The sequence below is a fragment of the Caretta caretta genome, chromosome 1 (genome assembly GCF_965140235.1).
Source record: "Caretta caretta isolate rCarCar2 chromosome 1, rCarCar1.hap1, whole genome shotgun sequence".
NCBI classification, from domain to species: Eukaryota; Metazoa; Chordata; order Testudines; family Cheloniidae; genus Caretta; species Caretta caretta.
This window is the reverse complement of record NC_134206.1, coordinates 12,320,759-12,338,074: the sequence shown is the minus strand read 5'-3', so window position 1 is coordinate 12,338,074 and position 17,316 is coordinate 12,320,759. Positions and strand designations below refer to the sequence as shown.

Here is a 17,316-nt window from a genome sequence, read left to right as displayed (position 1 = left end):
CCTCCTGGCTAGGAGGTTCCAGGCCGGGGTCTATCAGGGCCCAATGGCCGTGTTTGGTAGTTGGTTGTTAGTATTGAAACCCGTTAGCCTGGCACGTGACCACTAGCCATGAGGAGAAAGAGACTGTTCTACTCTTTTGAGTTCAGTAGAGAGAGGGCGACTCCGGGGGAGCTCCAAGGCCGTGGCTGGGCATTGATTTCTATCCGAGCTCAGAGTCCAGTTTGCTGCTCGGTGGCAAGTTCAGGGCCCTGAACGGTGGCTTCCCCTGCAGCCCGAGCGGATTGGGAGGAGAGCAAATGGCGGAGGGTCTGACACCCTGCAGCAGACTCCTCCCAAGTGGGGGCGGCTGCAGCTGAGGCTTCCAAAACTTGTTTGACTCGTGACTTGTTTTTTTGTTTTTTTTTGGCCTGTTTTAAGATGTCCAGGTTAGGCCTTGTCCACTACACCCGCTACCCCGTTGGGTGGTCCCGTGACCAGGCGCTAGCTCCCTGCTGTAGTTAAAATATCGTCAGTCTTACAGCACTGTGAGGATGGACCTTTGAGCCGTGTTCCCAAGCTTTGCTGCGGCCCTGCTGAGTTCTAAGGCCCCGATTGTGAGAGACACAGACCCAGGGAGTGGGGCCCCAAATGCCTATAAGCCAGCTTTTGTGCCTTACAAATTCTGGCCTTAGGCAGGTGCTTGCCCAGCCCCCAGCATAAATTAGAGCAGCCTCGGGGGCTACCTGAACTTGTGGTGACTTTGAACAGGCCACCGTGGGCTACTCTGCCTATAAGAGCTGGACCTGAGAATGTTTTGGTCATATTCCTCCCCTTATATATCCCAGTAAACCAAGATGTAGGCGCATTCCAGCTGCTCTGTGTCTGCCTGGGAATCCCCCCTACCCCACCACCACCGCTGGTGGCTGGTTAAACCAACTGTGCGGCCCCTAAATGGCAGCTCAGCTAAGGGGCTACAGCAGAGCCCAGAATTGGGGGCCTAAGCGTATAGTCCTGTTTACACCACCAGACTTAGTTGAGGGGCCCCGTGTCCTAACCCGGGCCCCGGACACCACAGCTAGCCTATGGGACCAGTGCATGCAGCTGAAAGCTAAAGTTCCACGAGTGGAATGAGTTTGGGAGGTCTTAGCCACATCGGCCCTGCTTTTGTTGGCGGGACCCTGCTGGAGCGCAGTGACTCGGCCCTTTGCTTTGAATGGATCCCCTAGCAGCGAATGGCAGGCGGTTGCAGTGCAGATGGAATCTCCTCCCTGGACCCTTGTCTTAGGGCAGGAGGATGCTGAATTCACGATGTTTCCTTGAGATGGGACTAAAATCCCTTCCCCGTGGCTCCCCATACATTAGAAGGGTAAGCGTGTTCCCAGAGCACAGCCGCGCACCAGCTGCAGCCTTCCTTTTCTTTGTGTCTGTAATATTGATGTGGTGCTTGGTGCAGGCTGGCTCAGAAACCCCTTCCTCTCCAGCACCACTGCTTTTGCCTCCTCAAATCCTCCTTGTTCTCAAGGACGTCGGTGCCCCCAAAACATCTGCTGCAGGATCGTGGAGAAGGAAGATTTAAGGGGGTTGGAGGGGTGTGTGTGTGTGAGAGACTTAAAATTCACCCCTTCGTGCTTTCTTGTGTTTTATTGCTACAGTCCCCTCAGCCCCAGTTGCACCAGGGAATGCAGGAATATTTATTAGAGGTATTACAGTAGTACCTAGAGGCCCTGTTGTGCCAGGCACTGTACGACCTCAGAGTAAGGAGCAGCCGCCGCCCTGGAGAGCTTACTGTCTACATAACCCAGCCAGGTAACAGGTGGAGGAAGGACGGATTATCTCCCCCATTTTACAGCTGGGGCATTGAGGCGTTGGTTAGGCTAAGTGACTTGCCCAAGGTCACAGAGGGATTCTGTGGCAGAGCAGGCAAATGAAGCCAGGATCTGTTTGTCAGAGTGGCTGAGCACCCTTTCCTCCTACCGACAGCAGGCCTGGGATGGCTCCAGCTGGGCACCCAGAATCAGAGGCTAGTTCAGTATGTTTGGGCCTTAATGACTTTCCCGAAATTTCACAGCAGGCCAGAACCGGGAACAGAACCATGCTCTCCAGACTCCCCTTGTTCCTGTGTCACGGCTGCTCTCGGGCTTGGGCCATGACGATGCAGGAGCAGGCAGACTGCGCTGGACCCCATGGAGGAAGCAGCCAGCCCCAGTGGGGCCCTGAGGTGCCTACACGGCCGCTCCTGTGGGGAGAGATGTAGAGGATTTAAACTGACCCCATGAATGGGCTGTAGGAGGAGAGAGCAGCCTGGTATACAGGCGGGTGTAGCAGCGCGGGCAGCCCCTGAACAACGCAGCCCTATGATAGACCGCTGCCTCTGTGCTAAAGCCACCCACCCAGCGGCCTGCCTCTCCTGCAGCTCACCAGTCAGGCCCTGTGATAGCCACCCCGTAGGGAGGCCATTCGATGGGGGCACAGCAGTGCCATTAAGTGGCCACTCACCAACTCCACCAGTTGCCTGGCAGCATCTCCCCAGTCAGCAGGAAACCTGTCCGGCTCGGCCACGAATGGCTTCGTTTCCCAGCTTGGCCTTTTAATACCATTCTGCCCCTGCAGGCTGTGTAGACAGCGAGTCCTGTTTGAAGGTTGCAGGGCAGGGGGAGGCCAGGCTGGGCCGGGGCTCCATCCTGAAGCCCTCTGCTGGCTCCATCCTGTGCGATTCTACACCCACATGGAGGGAAGGCGTGTCTGTCAGCCAAGCCTGCCTTGCGTGGTGGCCTATGCTCTGTACAAGGGGAGTGTTTTGTGCCAATCGTTAATGCCAGGCATTGCTGCGCGCTGATCATTGGCAGAACAGGCAGCAGGCATGCTGGTTTCCCCAACGCTGCCCTGGGGTGAGAAGCTAGACTAGCCTCCAGCCCCTTGGTCGGAGACCGTCCGTTCCCCTTTGGTCCATCTGGCACTGACGTACACCCTCTCGCAGGTGCCCTGGTATTGCCCCTCCCTGGCACGCTCCATACTAGCCAGTTCTGGGACCTGACCCTCCCGTAGGGCAGGGGCTGAGGACATTCATTCCTCTCCATTCCCTGCTGTCTGTGGCTCCCGGGCAGCAAGACCAGCCCATAGTCTGTGGCGAGGGCTACCCATGGACAATGAGATTCTTTACTGGCACCCGGCCCCTGCGGTATGAGCCACTTGAGCCATGTCCGTGAACCACTGAGTCTAGCCCATGGGGAAGGATGGGGCAGGGCATTTTAAGGAGGTGGGAGGGAGGCAGCTGCTGGCAATTCGGGATTCCTTTTGATGCATCCCAGCTTGAGGTTCGGGGGATGGCTCTGGCCATGTGTTTCCATGGGGATGCCATTCACCTCCTGTCTCAAACCTCTGCTTTCTAGTCATATTTTCCCCTGGTTGAATTATTCACTGAGTCACCCCCCGTCCCCCTCCCCAAGCTGGGGGGCCTGGAGGTGGCCAGGTCATTGCATGGGTTCTCGCCTCGGCCACATTTCACTCTGGACTATTGTTCGCTCCCACTGAGTGCTCCATAAAGCAGTGGTCTCCAAACTTTTTGGCTCTCGCACCCCCAGGGTAAAGACGGGAAGACCTGCCGCAGATGCGCTGCCGATGGAAGAAGAACGGAAGACCTGCCGCAGACGCGCCTGCCGGAGGGGAACACCAGCCGTGGACGGGCAGAGCTGCTGCCGAAGAAAAGAAACAGCGGAGTGCCGTCTGGCACCCCCTGGGATCATCTTGTGCACCCCCTGGGGTGTGTGCACCCCAGTTTGGAGACCACTGCCACAAAGTCAGTGGCCAGAGGCCGCTGGCAGAGATGCAGTGATCAGTTCCACACCCCAGGGCACCCCGTAAGGTGCTGGGCTCTTGTGCCGCTGGCATGGATGGGGGTTTATTGCTGCCTGAGTTTCACAAAGAAAGGTACTGGCCAGTGGGCTGAATCAAAGTGCAGTGCTGCTCCCGGGGTAGCCCAGCTAACCCCGCAGTGCCTGAGCAGAGCACTCCAGCACCTGGTAATGGAGGGGCGGGAGTGCAGTCTTGTAATTAGGGCACAAGACAGGGACTCTGGGCGCTCTGCTCTGCCACAGCCTCCCTGTGTGACCCTGAGCACGTCGTTTGGTCTCCATTGCCCATCCGGGCTGCTGCAGACTCGCCATCTATACAATGGGGATAATACGATTGCCTGTCTCCCACCCTTTGCTGAATTAATAATGAAAATGTTGTAGCCAAGCCCTGGCTATTAGAAACCAGGGTGAGAGCAAACATGGGGCAGGCAGCCACATCTCCCCACTGTGGGGCTCTTACACCCTCTTCTGAGACATCTGCTACTGGCCGCTGTCACAGACCGGCCTCTGGATCAGATAACTGCTGGGTCTGATCCAGGCTGGCCCTCCCTGTGTCCTTTGTCTTCTCTGGCTAGACTGCTTGCACTTTGGGGCAGAGCCTCTCCCTCGGTGTATGTACAGCCCCTGGCACAGTGGGGCCCCACCCTCAGCAAGCAGCTACTGCAATACCAATAGAGAGAGTAGGTCAGGAGGCCTTTCAGCACCACGGTGCCTGGTTGTCCAGCCGTCCCAGGTCGGTGGTGGCTAAGTCTTGTCAGGGTGACTGCTCTGAGAGCTGTATGTGGACTGGTTGGGGAGCTCAGCCCAGCACCTGGTGGACAGCCGCCACCCACACAAATTCACCCCCACAACTGGAGCTAACTGGCAGCCTTGGGGAGAGGCCCAGGACTGATGGGGCCACGGAGTCGGAGCCCTCTCTGAGGCACAGTCCAGGCTGGAGAGGCATCTCCTGCTGTCTGTGTGGATACGGGAGGTTTCCGTCTCCAGGGCCATCAGTCAAGCTCCCACCTCCAGCTCTAACACTCATGCTTGTTGCACTGGCTGTCAGAGGAAAGCGAGCTGCGCTCCACGCACTCGTGCTGTGACCGAGGGATCCCTATGCTGTCCGCAGCCGGCATGTCTCTGCTCCGGAACGTGCGTGTCTGCATTCGGCCTGGCTGAGGGTTTCGTGCTGTGTCCTCCCATCGCTTGGAACGCTCAGTACGTTACCGGGGCTGGTCGAGGTGACGCTATCTGTGAGGACCCCTGAAGAAATCCAGCTGCTCTCTGAACCCATCTGCTGGAGCCGCGTGTGTAAGAGAAATCAGCACAAACTGCTGGTCACGTTCAGGCTCTGAGCCCTTGGGGTGAGCGGCTGTCTGTGCCGATGGCCAAATCTAATCCATCAGAGGCCTGGCTAAGCCATATGTCCAGCTGGGCCAGGGCACTGTTTCCAACAGGGACCTTACCAGCATCCCTGATTCTGGACAGTCCAAGGACACAGGCGGGAGTTCATCTGTTGGGTTGTGCTTTAATCATCCCTGGAGAGGGCCAGCTTGTAGCCAGGTGCCCTAGCACATTGGCAATGGAGGCCGTTGCCTCAAGCTGTGACTTCACAGCTCTCTCTTAACCCTTTGCTGTCACCTCGCTCACATCCAGCTTCCGTCCTTCCTTTAGGCCAAACGTGTGCCCCGCTCAAGCGGCAGGTTTCCTCCCACACTGGCCCTCGGTACACAGCAGCTGGTTAGGCAGGAATGAAACCCAGCACTCCTGCCTCTCAGTCCCATCCTCAGTCCACTCGACCACACGCAGCACCAGTAGCTAGTGCTGTGTGCTTTGCTGCGGCCTGTTGGGCCAGTAACACGGGGCACGACCGTTCCTTGCACGTGTGATTTGTTCGTGGGGGGTGTGCCCCTTCAGACTGCAGTGTACCTAGTGTGGTCTCTTCACGCATTGACTGTTTTAGGCCCTGATCCTGCCCCTGGTAATGGGGAATTTTCCCGTTGGCTCCAGCTGGCGGTTTTAGCTGCACTGCAGCATGTGTGGAGATAACAGCTAGTTTTAATCAAGTCAGATCAAAGCTAGCTCGAGTAACAACAGCAGGGGCAGCTGCCCAGGCTCGCCTTGCCCGCCCGGCACCCTGGGTACATCACGCCTCCGGCTTGCAGCGTAGACACACCCTCAGGTCTCGGGGCCCTTCTGCGGGACATCTGTAAATCAGTCTGAAGGAGAGCGGAACCATTTAAAACCAGTTTAAGCTCTCACATCATTAACAGCCTCCCTGAGCAGACTCCCGAGGTACAAATAAATACATTTTAATAGGCACAGAGCAGAGAGCTGCTAATCTGCATTAATTCCTCTCCTGAGGCTTCAGCCGCAGAAATGAGCAATTCAATACAGATCAAATGCCCAGGACAGACTGGGGGAGATGGGTTCTGCAGAGGGCTGTGCACAGAAACCCCAGCAGGAAATCTGGGCTGCAGCAGCAGCGTTCGCTCGCTCTTGCTGCACGTCTGGTTGCTGGAGGACATTTTGTTAAGCACACGCTGCAGCTGAGGCTGATGATTGGATGCTGTGTGGTTTTGAAACATGGGGCGGGGGGTGCATGAGAGAGAGAGAGACTCACCCACCTGAGCTGGGGTTGTGTTGCCCCCTGAATTCTTTCTTCCCAGTAGTGCAAGTGTGTTCCCGAGAGAGCTGGGTTCTAGGCCCAGCTCTGGCAGTAGCCTGCTCAGTGACCTTGGGCAAGTCTGTTCTTGTTCCTGTGCCTCAGTTTCCCCTCCTGACCTTTGTCTATTTAGACTAAACTTTTTGTGGCAAGGACTGTCTCTTACTATGTGTACCTTCAGTGCCTGGTATAAGGGGGCCTTGATCTCAGCTGGGGCCTCGAGGGCTTACCATAATTGGCCAAGTGAAGCGCGATCCTACATTCAGCCGCAATGGGGTCAGTTTGGATGTAACAATAAGTTTTGAATGCTACAGCCAATCAATTGTAAGATTTCAGGGAACATGCTAGGCCTCAGTGAGCAGAACCCTGTTGAGTTTGATGCAAAATGGAAAAACCAGATGAAAGAAATGCGGGAGACACAGAGCCCCTGGCATCTGGTTAGCAGAGCTAGCAGCTTTAGCCAGGTCTGGAATTGTCTAGAAAGCAAAGAACCAGTTGATGGCACCGTTAACATCTTCCAGCATAACAAGACCCCCAGCTGACCCCTCAGCTAAGCTCTGCCCATCATCCCAATAGGGTTAAAAATGTTGGCACCTTGAATGACTTATCTGCCAGATAGAAGGAAAAGAAATAAGAATGGTGGGGGGAAGGAGGAATCAGGGCCGCTGGCACTGGGCAGGAAATGGGGGACCCTGGTAGGGGGGAGAGAGAAATGGGGGGGGTCACAGCCCCTGGCATGAGGGAGAAGGTGGGATGGAAGGGAGCTTGTGGGGGAATGGAGAGAGCAAAGGAACCCTGATGTGGGCAGTGAGCTTGGCCTACAGAAGCAATGCAGCGTGCCACCATCCGATGTAAAGATAGTTCCCAGGGGTCCAGATACTGGGGCATTGGGGTTTGTAGAATTACTGGTGACAGCAGCAAGTTTGGAAAGACGTCCGTGCCCTGCCATGCTGCAAACACTATTGACCATGAGGGTGAGGCAGAGTCAGGAGCAGGTGGCAAGGCATCACCGTTGGGTCTAACATCTGTGTTGCCCTCCTCGTGTAGGTCCATATGTACAACCCGTATGACGACTATTACCAGACAGTTCCCTTGGACTCCCACCAGGCCATGTACATCAGCTCGGGATACTACGGCAACCAGTACGGAGGTATGTGTTTCCCCATCATGGCCTCCCCACAGCCCACGCTGTTGGGGGGGCTCCAATGAGGCGGGGGGTTAGCAACTGGCCAGGATCCAGAGGGCTGCACCCAACCTGCAGGAAACGGAGCAGATTTAGACACCCGTGTTATTTACTTGACAGGTGTTCAGATTCCAACCTCTAGAGCGCAGGGCCCATTTACACCCCAGCCAGTCAAGCCACAGTATCATTCTTATTAATTTACTGAGGGTTTTGCTTATTTCTGTGCATAAAGCAGAAGAGGACGCTTAATTCCTTCAGGAAATACGTTTCTTGAGTTTTGTAACTCTAGGTAGAATTCAATTCTGTGCCTAGCTTCACCAGGAAAGGACAAAAGGTCACAGCTCATTAGTTACTTGGCATCATCTCTTAAAGCTAAAATGGGACAGTTTATAAAGAAGCCAATATTTTTTTTAATTTAAAAATTAAATTCCTACGGTAGTCTAGCACTGGTCCAAATTGCATTGCACAGCAGCGCTGCTGCAGACTTCTGGGCCATTCCTGGAGTCATTTGCAAAACATTATATTCCCTTCACGTATTTAATGTAACATAAATGCATTGAATTTACTGCTTGCAAAAGGTGCTGGATGGACACTTCCTGCTTTTGAAAGGTGCTGAGATACCATGGTGGTGGACACCAGCATCAGAACCTCATTACAGTCCCTTCTGGCCTTAAAATCTATGGGGCCAGATTTTTAAAGGGATTTAGGCCCCTAGAGACGCAGGTAGAGGCCCATTGAACATCCTGCCAGGCTCCTCTCTGCATCGTTAGGCACCTAACTACCTTGGAAATCTGGCCCTATGAACCTAGACAGACAGGACTAGAGACTGATGCTCTGTCTGTTTCCTAATGGGTAGCAGCTGCTGCCTCACCCTGGCCCAATATCGACCATCTCATAGGAAGGGAGAGGAGTTCATTCTGCGTAGTCCTTGGCCTCTCTGCTCTGGCTGCCAACAGGGACACCAGTTAGTTCCAGGTGTGGACTGGCCTGAGACCCAGCAAACGCAGTGCACAGAGGCCGCTGACTGGGCAAGGCTGTTCTTCAGTAGCTGGGTGGGTGCTGGATGTGGGGCTGGTGAGGCTGGATGGTACTGGCATGGGGACCAGTGCTGGGCAGGGGCTGAAAACTGAGGTTTATTGGTCCTGGGAGGGGGCTGGCTGGGGGGGCTGGGATGTGCCGGCCTTGGGTGGGTGGTCTGGGGTGGAGGGTGATGCTGGGGTTTTTATTGGCACTGGAAGTGGGGGCTGCCTGAGACTTACTGGTGCTGGATGGGGGATTTGTGTTTGTAGTCTGGGTTGGGGGGCTGGTTGAGGCAGAGAGGCTGGCTGGGGGGTTACTGATGCTGAGAGGGGATTAGCTGGGGGGTTACTGGTGCTGGCTGAGGGTCTGGCTTGGGGGTTACTGGTGCTGGCTGAGGGGGATTGCTGCGGGGGTACTGGTGCTGAGAGGGGATTAGCTGGGGGGTTACTGGTGCTGGCTGAGGAGGATTGCTGGGGGGGTACTGGTGCTGAGAGGGGATTAGCTGGGGGGTTACTGGTGCTGGCAGAGGGTCTGGCTTGGGGATTACTGGTGCTGGGAATGTGGCCTGGGTTGGATGGCTGGTGCTGGCAGTGGAGACTGGCTGGGGAAGGAGTTAGTGATGCTGGGAGGGGGTTGCCCCAGAGTGTGACTGGTACTGGGAGGGGCAGCTGGATGGGGGGTTACTGGTGCTGGCAGTGAAGACTCGCTGAGGAGTTACAGATGCTGGATTTGGGGCTAGCTGGGGGGTGTTACTGGGGCTAGGGACTGGGCTGGGGATCGGGCTGAGGGATAATACTGGGGCTGGGGGGGGGGAATCCATCTGGGGGTGCTACTGGGCCCGGGACAGGGGACCAGGATGGGGATGCCACTGGGGCTGGGACGGGGGATCGGGCTGGGGGTGTTACTGGGGCTGGGACGAGGGATCGGGCTGGGGCTGGGACGGGGGATCGGGCTGGGGGGGCGTGACTCGGGCTGGGATGGGGGATTGGGCTTGGAGGTGTTACTGAGTAGCTAAGCCAGAGAAGCAGGGATGTTCCATGGGATGTTGTTTCAGAATTAACCCCCTGCCAAGCAGTGGGCAGCTGCCGCTTTCTCTCTTCCAGGCTGAGGGGTCCCAGGATCCGCTGCCCTGGAGCCAGTGTGCTAGTCTGCGAGCAGAGGGAGGCTGTGGCTAGGACACATGACCGACTGGAGGCGGGCGGGGGGGTGTAGCAGCTTCCCATCAGAGCCTGAGCTTGTCAGACATTTACAGGAGCCAAATCCCTGGGTGCCCGGCTGCTCCCCCTCCCGTCGAGCCACATCCCTAATGATAGGGTGACATCTGGTGGCACCAACCTGGAACTGCCCTGGCTGCACCCGCGACTTCGGAGCCAAGCTGTCACAGCCTGGATGCAGATGGGCTCTTGGCTCGCCACAGCAGTGCAGGGGGCCAGCCCTGAATGGCCTGGGACCTCTGGCAGGGGTGGATCTGCACAGGGCTCAAGCAGCCGTCCCTGTCCCTGTCCCTGCCGGAAGGAAGGATGCAGGCCCTGCAGTGGGAATATACATCAGAAATTAAATTAAAGCTGTTTCCTCATCTCTGGCAGGAACCTGGAGGTGGAGAGGCCGCATGCCCTGCCTCAGGGCGAGCCGCGCTCTGAAGCGCGGCATCTGTGCAGCTCAGAGGGGTGCTGTGTCACGGCAAGCCCAGGTCCTGCTTGGTCCTATCATGGGCATGTTAACCCGCCCGCCATCAGGGAATCTGGCCCCTGGCTTGCCCAGCTGGGAGATTCCAGACTCGCGCCAGGCATTACCTGAGCAGCGGACCCAGCCCTGGGGTGGTGCATGAGGCAACACAGCTGTACACACACACAAGGCCCCGCGGAAGCTCAGAGCCAAGAGCTCCTTGCTTACGTCTCCCGGGCAGCTGGTTCCTGCAGAAAGTGCGTTTATGCTTTCCTTATTATTAGAGCAACTGGTTCACTTGATTGGCTTATTCAGAGGTGGAAGAGAGGTGTTGCCTTTGTTTTGTTCAAGGCTCAGTCACCATTGCTTGTGTGCGAGCTACCGCACCCTGCTGGGTGGAAACAAATACTGCACTGTGTGTCATAAGCCCTATATTGCTCACTGCTCCAGGAGATTGCCAGCTCAAGCAGGAAGGACACACCCCCACAGTTTAACTAGCCAAGCAAGCAATGCATCACGAACCCTGCCCAGGCTCTCATCAAATGCCCCAAAGCAGAACCCAGGTCTCCCCCTGTCCCCCAGCAGCTCAGATCACACCGTACCCTGGTGTTGAGAGCGAGAAGCAGCGCTCCCCAGGTCCTGGTGAAGTCCCTGCGTAAGCTCAGTGCTGCTGTAGGTTCACTCCTCTTGCACAGGGCTGCAGGAACAATGGTGTCCCTGGGCGCCCTCCTCCATGTTCACCCTGCATCTCCTTTTGTCTTTGCCCCTCAGCACCTGGAGTGACTCATGTGATTGTCCGCGAGGACCCCTACCGCGTGTCGGGAGACCAGATGGCTTTGGGCCTGCTGGCTGGTGCCGCCACCGGGGCCGCCCTGGGATCCTTCATGTGGATGCCGTGCTGGTTCTAGGAACTCGCTCGCCTGCGGGACGCCTCTGCACCAAGCGCTTGACCGAGAAGTTTGGGTTCCCTCCAGGAGGCCTGCGGGGCGATGCCCTATAACATAGATCGTTGTAAGGTTCCCCTCCCATCCCCAATGAGTCTGCACTTTGCTTGGCGTGCCTGACTAGGTGCATTGGTGGCATAAATTTTCCTTTGCCTCCTAACCCAGCAGTCATTAAATTTTCTGATCACTCAACACACTCCAGATGCCCCTGGCCTACACTGACCTAGGCACTGTGCCTGCCCAACCAGACCTTGACCAGGGCCAAGCAGAGAGCGCTGCAGAGACCTCCGGTACCTCCCAGCGTCGTCTCCTACTCCGAAATGACAGCTTCTGCTCCTGGCCCTCCTCTGAAGAGAGGGACAGAGGAGGTGAGCACGGAGCCAGATCCTTAGCTGGTGTAGGAGGATTTAATTCCACTGATGTCAGTACGGTGATGCTAGCTTACGCCAGCTGAGAATCCTGTCTCGATTGGCCCATGGGTTTCAGATCCCTGTAGCGTACAGGCCAGTGCAAGTTGCAGATGTTTTATACGTTGCGTTTACAAGAAATCCTCCTTGGACTTAAATAGGAAGTAAAAGGAAACAGCCCCTTTCCTATGTAGCAGCCCCCCTCAGGTGTGTAACATATATAGAACATGTGCCTGACAAGCTGTGTAAAGGAAACACAGAAGTCATCCCATTGTGGGGAGAGGGGGTCAGGGTATTTTAGTTTAGACGTGATTCTATATGGTCCAGTGCACGGTGAAGAGCAATAGGCAAAGTCTACAGCGTATTTCACGCCACCTGTAAAACGTATTTGGACATGAGCCACGCGAATCCTTCTGTGTCATATTTACACCAGCGCATGTTGACGCTTACCCAGCGTCTGTTACACTCCACTCACCTATTAAAAAGATACGACTCACTCGCTAAGTGTATGACGCCCTCTGTCCTTCCCCCACGGTGCTTTGTGTTGGGGCTGGCCTGTTGGTTAGCGCCCAGTCCCTTCTTCCCCCTACGGTCTATCCCTCAGCCCCATCTCTTGCTCTCTGAGCTGCCGGGGCTGAGAATACCACCCCCAGGTGACAGGACAAGGGAGGTCTTTGTGGCAACCCTGCGGTGGACCCCCAAAGCGCTAGGCCATGAAGGGGATCGCTGCCACACAGGTCACTGCCAGCAGGGGGATTCGGGAGGAGCGTGAAGTTCAGCCCTTTCACGGGCTCATGGCCAATGCTCAGGCCATGCCAGGGCCCCATGCTGCTCGACTCTTACTCCCCCTTCGAGGTGGCAGGACAGTGAGTGAATAGGACGTGACAGGCACAAGCCATGCCCCTCCCATTGGCCCGGTTCTGGCCACTTCTAGATGGTTTCTGCTTTTCACTACAGCCTGCACTGGGGGTGCCTGACTATACGGCCAATTCCACACGTGGCTGCTTGAGCCCCCAGACTGACCACCTGCTAGGAGCAATGCCCCTGGTTTGACCCCAGGACACGAAGAGGGAAAGCAGCTGCAGAATAGATTGGCCCAGGCTGGGATGAATGGGAGGAAGAAATTATACCTATTTTATGCATTGTGCAAGGGTGCCCATTCTCTACCCACCCTTGGGAGTGGGTACACGCAAGGGTGGAGGGCTGTATGCCCAATCTGTGCCCAGTGGCAGAACTTGGTACATGCAAGGGTGAGGGGGGCAGTATGCCCATTCTGCAGCCACGGGCAGGAGTGGGTGTGCACAAGGGTGGGGGGGCAGTATGCCCATTCTGTGCCCGCCTGTATTCCAAGAGGCAGGCAGACACCATGTAAATTGCTGAGGGAAAACAGGCTGTTTTCCCATCTCTCCTAGCAGATCTGTGGGTGGCAAGGGGCAGTTTTTACACCCCACAGGGTTTCTAGGAACCCAGTGCAATCCAGTAGCAGGCATTAACCCTAGCCGTTTCCCGTGCACTGTCTGGTTCTGTGTTGTAACCCCCGTTGCTCACTGATATTGGCACGTCCAGAACCACCCAGGGTGGGGTCTGTGAAGCGTTCTGTGATGCCGCTGTACATCTGAAGCGCTGCAGAAATGAAACACGACCCTCTAGTAACAGTGACGCCTGCAAACGCACCTCGCCCCTGTGTGGTTGGTGGCTTCAGCAGTGCTGATGCGTCTGGCCTGAGGCATTGCTCCCAGAGGGGGAGTTGTGTTATGAGTGTGGGGCTAAACCCCCAGTGGGATTCTATTTTAAAGAGCCCCTCTAAGGATATCAGGGATAACAGTGGAGACAGACCATGGGCCAGATTCTGACCTTGTTTGCCCCACTGTCAGACAGCAGCAGCAGCTCTATTGACTTCAAAGGCGTGACCTAGGTTTACCCTAGTGAAAGCTAAAGCATCACATGACCTTATCTGGTATAGTGGAGAAAGGTGCCGGCCAGTAGCTCAGCACCGTTCTCATTCAGCTGCTGTGAGGGCTTTTCCCCAAGGATAACTGACAGAATTGTTTACAATTCAACAAGTGATTTCCTTATGTGCATTAGGTAAGAGTGCACCTACAGACAGGGTTAAGGGGATGAGCAATCAGCCTTAGCCACACTGTCCATTTCAGAGACTGCGAGGTATTTACTGTGCTGCTAAAGGGACACAGAAAACATAAACCATGTACTTAAAGACAGCCCTTGTGTCTGTTACTAATAGCTTAGCTCAGTGGCAGCCAGGGGTACACGTACCCGTAGGAGTATGCAGAGATCGTCCAGGGGTACATCAACTCATCTAGTTACTTGCCTAATTTTACAACAGGCTACATAAAAAGCACTCACAAAGTCCATACAAACTAAAATTTCATACAGACAAAATGCAACAGTCAGCAATTGTTCAGTAACAGTGTGGCTATGACACATGTATTTTTATGTCTGCTTGTGTAAGCAAGTAATTTTTAAGTAAGGTGAAATTTAGGGTAGGTAAGACAAATCAGACTCCTGAAAGGGGTACAGTAGTCTGGAAAGGTTGAAAGCCACTGGTTTAAGATGATTTAAATTGCAAGACTGTTAAGACCCAATCCTGCTTTCGTCAGCAGTGCTGGTCTCCATCAGCTGACTCAGGCTTGCAGAGATGTAAAATTGCAGTGTATACATTCAGGCTCGGGCAGGATCCTGGGCTCTGAGATGCCATGCAAGATGGGAGGATGTTTGCCCAACCTGGGCCCTGAAGCTGGACTGGTCAGTTTCACATCGTGTTTCTGGTCACTTTCCCTTTCTGGTTGTCTTGCCCTAGCACAAAGCTGGGGTGCTGGGGTGCAAATGCTGCAGGGGACGGTTTCCATAAATAGGAGAAAACAATTCGGTCACATATAAAAAAAAACCCTGAAAATGTTCCTGCTCATTCAGTTTTGTAACAAGCCCATTCAGATCCAATTGAAGGCTTCAATTCTAGCTCGACCTGCGCAATGGGGGCTAAGAGGGCACAGGGCACGGATTTTCCATTCTCCTCCCTTGCAGGTTGCCAGCAGTATGTGGCCAGGGGCACCCTTGAGTCCAGAGGGTGGGGAATGGCTAGTGCTCCATGGCCTCAAGGGGGTGTGGCTAACTGGGTTGTGGGCATGGCAGCACCTGCAATCACTGGGTGGAAAGAGCAAAGTACTATCCTGCCTATATCTACCCTGTGCAGGGATAATGCCCCAGAGCATCGCTGCTTGGCTGGGCTGCTGGGGCTGCCTACTCAGCACTCCAGAGGAACAAGGGCACGGTTTGGCCCTAAAAGGAGTTGACAGCGACCCTGCTAAGTGTATTTGCTTCTGTGAATACTGGAGATGTGGTAGGAATGGGGGGAACCCTAACAACAGGCATGGGGGCTGACTGAGAAGAGAAGAGGGGGTTTTGCTGTCTGTCTCCTGCGTTTGTTTGATGTAGCCACCAGCCATCCCCTCCAGGTGTCTTCTGACCTGGTTTGGTTCACATTGGTACAGTAGCTGTCCTTAACAGGAGGTTTTAGTGTTTTAATGCTAATATGTCAATATTCCCTTGCCACTTTTGCTTTCTCTTTTTGTGTGCCGAGGAGCACAGTTTTGTTGTGTGACTGTTGCTATAAATCCACTAATGTAGATTTTGAAAATAAAGGCTATTTAGATCGAATAAAGGTGGTTCTTCACTACTCTGTGTATAATCTGTTGCTTTCTTTCCCATATTTAGTGTCTAAGGGGTGGTAGCATTATGGTGAGTTACTAGCTGGTATCATTACAGGAAGTCTTACAACTTCTGTTTGACTGAGCATGTAGGTGACTAGATCTTGGAAGCATGCTTATTGCTAGCAGTGAGGCAGTTCAGAGCTGAGTCTATGGTCAATAAAGCTGAACTCGCTCCGACTGAAATAATTTCTTAACCTGTAGGCAGAAACTCAGCTATGCTCCTGTAAGCAAATCAAAAATACTACATGGCTTCAGAAGCCCCATAAAGAGCAGGGCACTGGAATCCGCTGTAGCCAAGCTGCCCAGGATGAACTGGGGAAGTATGCACCCCACGGGGGAGTGGATGGAATTGAAGCTTGCAGAACTCCTTTAGGAAAATGCTACTCTCTGCTAATCTGGCTTGGAGAGAGAGGGAGAGGCATTTCTAATACTTGGTATGAATGGGCCAAAGCCCTGCCTCATCCTCAACAGAGCACACTGTCCCCAAAACAGCACCCATGCTCATCCCCCGCCTGCTTCATTGGTAACTCAAGACCAGTGAGCTTCAGCATAGGCTCCCTCCGTGAGCTTGCCTGCCTCGAAGGGTTCATCCAGGACCTGCCCAGGCCCAGCTCCTGCTCTCTAGAGAGCGCCTCCTACATCCATGAAATGCTGGGGGAGTTAAACTCCAAGTCAGTAGAGCGCCAGTAACGTGTGGCAGGGCCGTTCAGCGGAAGAGCTGGTTCCGTTCAGATGGCTAAATCATCTGAAGAGATGAGGGCATCTCAGCAAGGGGGTCTCAACTTGGAGGTTGTGAACAGATGTTGGGGTCATGACCTGCCCCCGCCCTCTCCGTATTGCTGGGGGATGGCAGGGGGTCAAGGTTGAGAACTACACTTAATCTTACGACAGGTTGGAGGAAGGCTATTAATGTTACTGCCTTCGCGCTCCCCCCCGGGCAGAAAGCATTTGAGAGCGTAGTAGTCCTCAGTAGGATTTAGGCACATGCTGAAGTGCTGTTCTGCATAGGGACACTTGTCTGATTCAGGGCCATAGTTTGTCTGACAACCATTCTGTAAATGCAGCTGCTGCCCATAGGAAATACCCGCACAAGGTAAAATGAGGCACGGACCACTCAAGAGAGTCATCCAAAGTCACACAATAAGCCAGCAGGCAGATTGGGTAGACCCTGGGCGTGCTGACCCCAGCCCCACCTGCTCTCCCTCACATAGTTACATCCTTAAGTATCTACCCAGCTGCGTCTCTCTCTCCACTCACCCCCCATACCCATCTTCATACGTGGTTGGACAGGTGAAAGGCTTGGAGCTACTGGCTCAGCTTCCTCCTTGGGTGCCATTCCACTGGCTCCCCTGCATAGCTTTGCCCCGTCACTTCAGCTGATGTGTAGGAAATTGACAGGCTGGTTTATTTGTTTCAATGGGGGCAGAAAGCAGAATGGGAACAGGCAGAGCAGACCCTGGGGAGGGAGGCTGAAGATCTTCTTGGCCCGCCTGTGATGAAAGCGCTGCTCACTGCAGCGAGAGACCACACGAATCAAAGGCTCAGAGACCGATGTTGCAGCTGCTCTTAGGGTTTAAGTATTCGGCCATCCGAAGCTGGTAGCTGCCAAACCTCAGCACAGTCAGAAGCTGCCACCTGCGTGTAATGGTAATAGCCTGTTTCTCAGCAGAGAGGAGGAGCTGGGATGGCTCTGCAGAGCCCGGAGTGGGCTGGTTCCTGCTGCTTTGCCATGCCCCTCACTACCAACGCGTGAGCCCTGGAAGTGTGAGCAGGCTCTGAATGGAAGGTGAGCAGAACCCTGGGGCCTGGCTTTAGATTAGAAATCTCTGCTAAGAGCTGGTCTGGTGCTATGCACCTCTGCTGCAACAGGATGGCAATCGCTTTCCCAGACT

The 17,316-nt window shown here is 54.8% G+C and overlaps 1 protein-coding gene across 2 annotated transcripts in view; it reads left to right on the top strand.

Annotated features, from left to right (window-relative positions):
- PLEKHB1 (pleckstrin homology domain containing B1) overlaps nt 1-15,390 on the top strand; it is a 41,029-nt gene extending 25,639 nt beyond the window's left edge. For both annotated transcript variants that reach the window (XM_048839614.2, XM_048839633.2), the window contains exons 6-7: nt 7,525-7,627; nt 11,117-15,390. In XM_048839614.2, the coding sequence (XP_048695571.1) occupies nt 7,525-7,627; nt 11,117-11,253 (240 nt within the window). In that variant the 3' untranslated portion in view covers nt 11,254-15,390. The remainder of the gene's footprint in view (nt 1-7,524; nt 7,628-11,116) is intronic.
- The last annotated feature ends 1,926 nt before the right edge of the window (nt 15,391-17,316 follow it).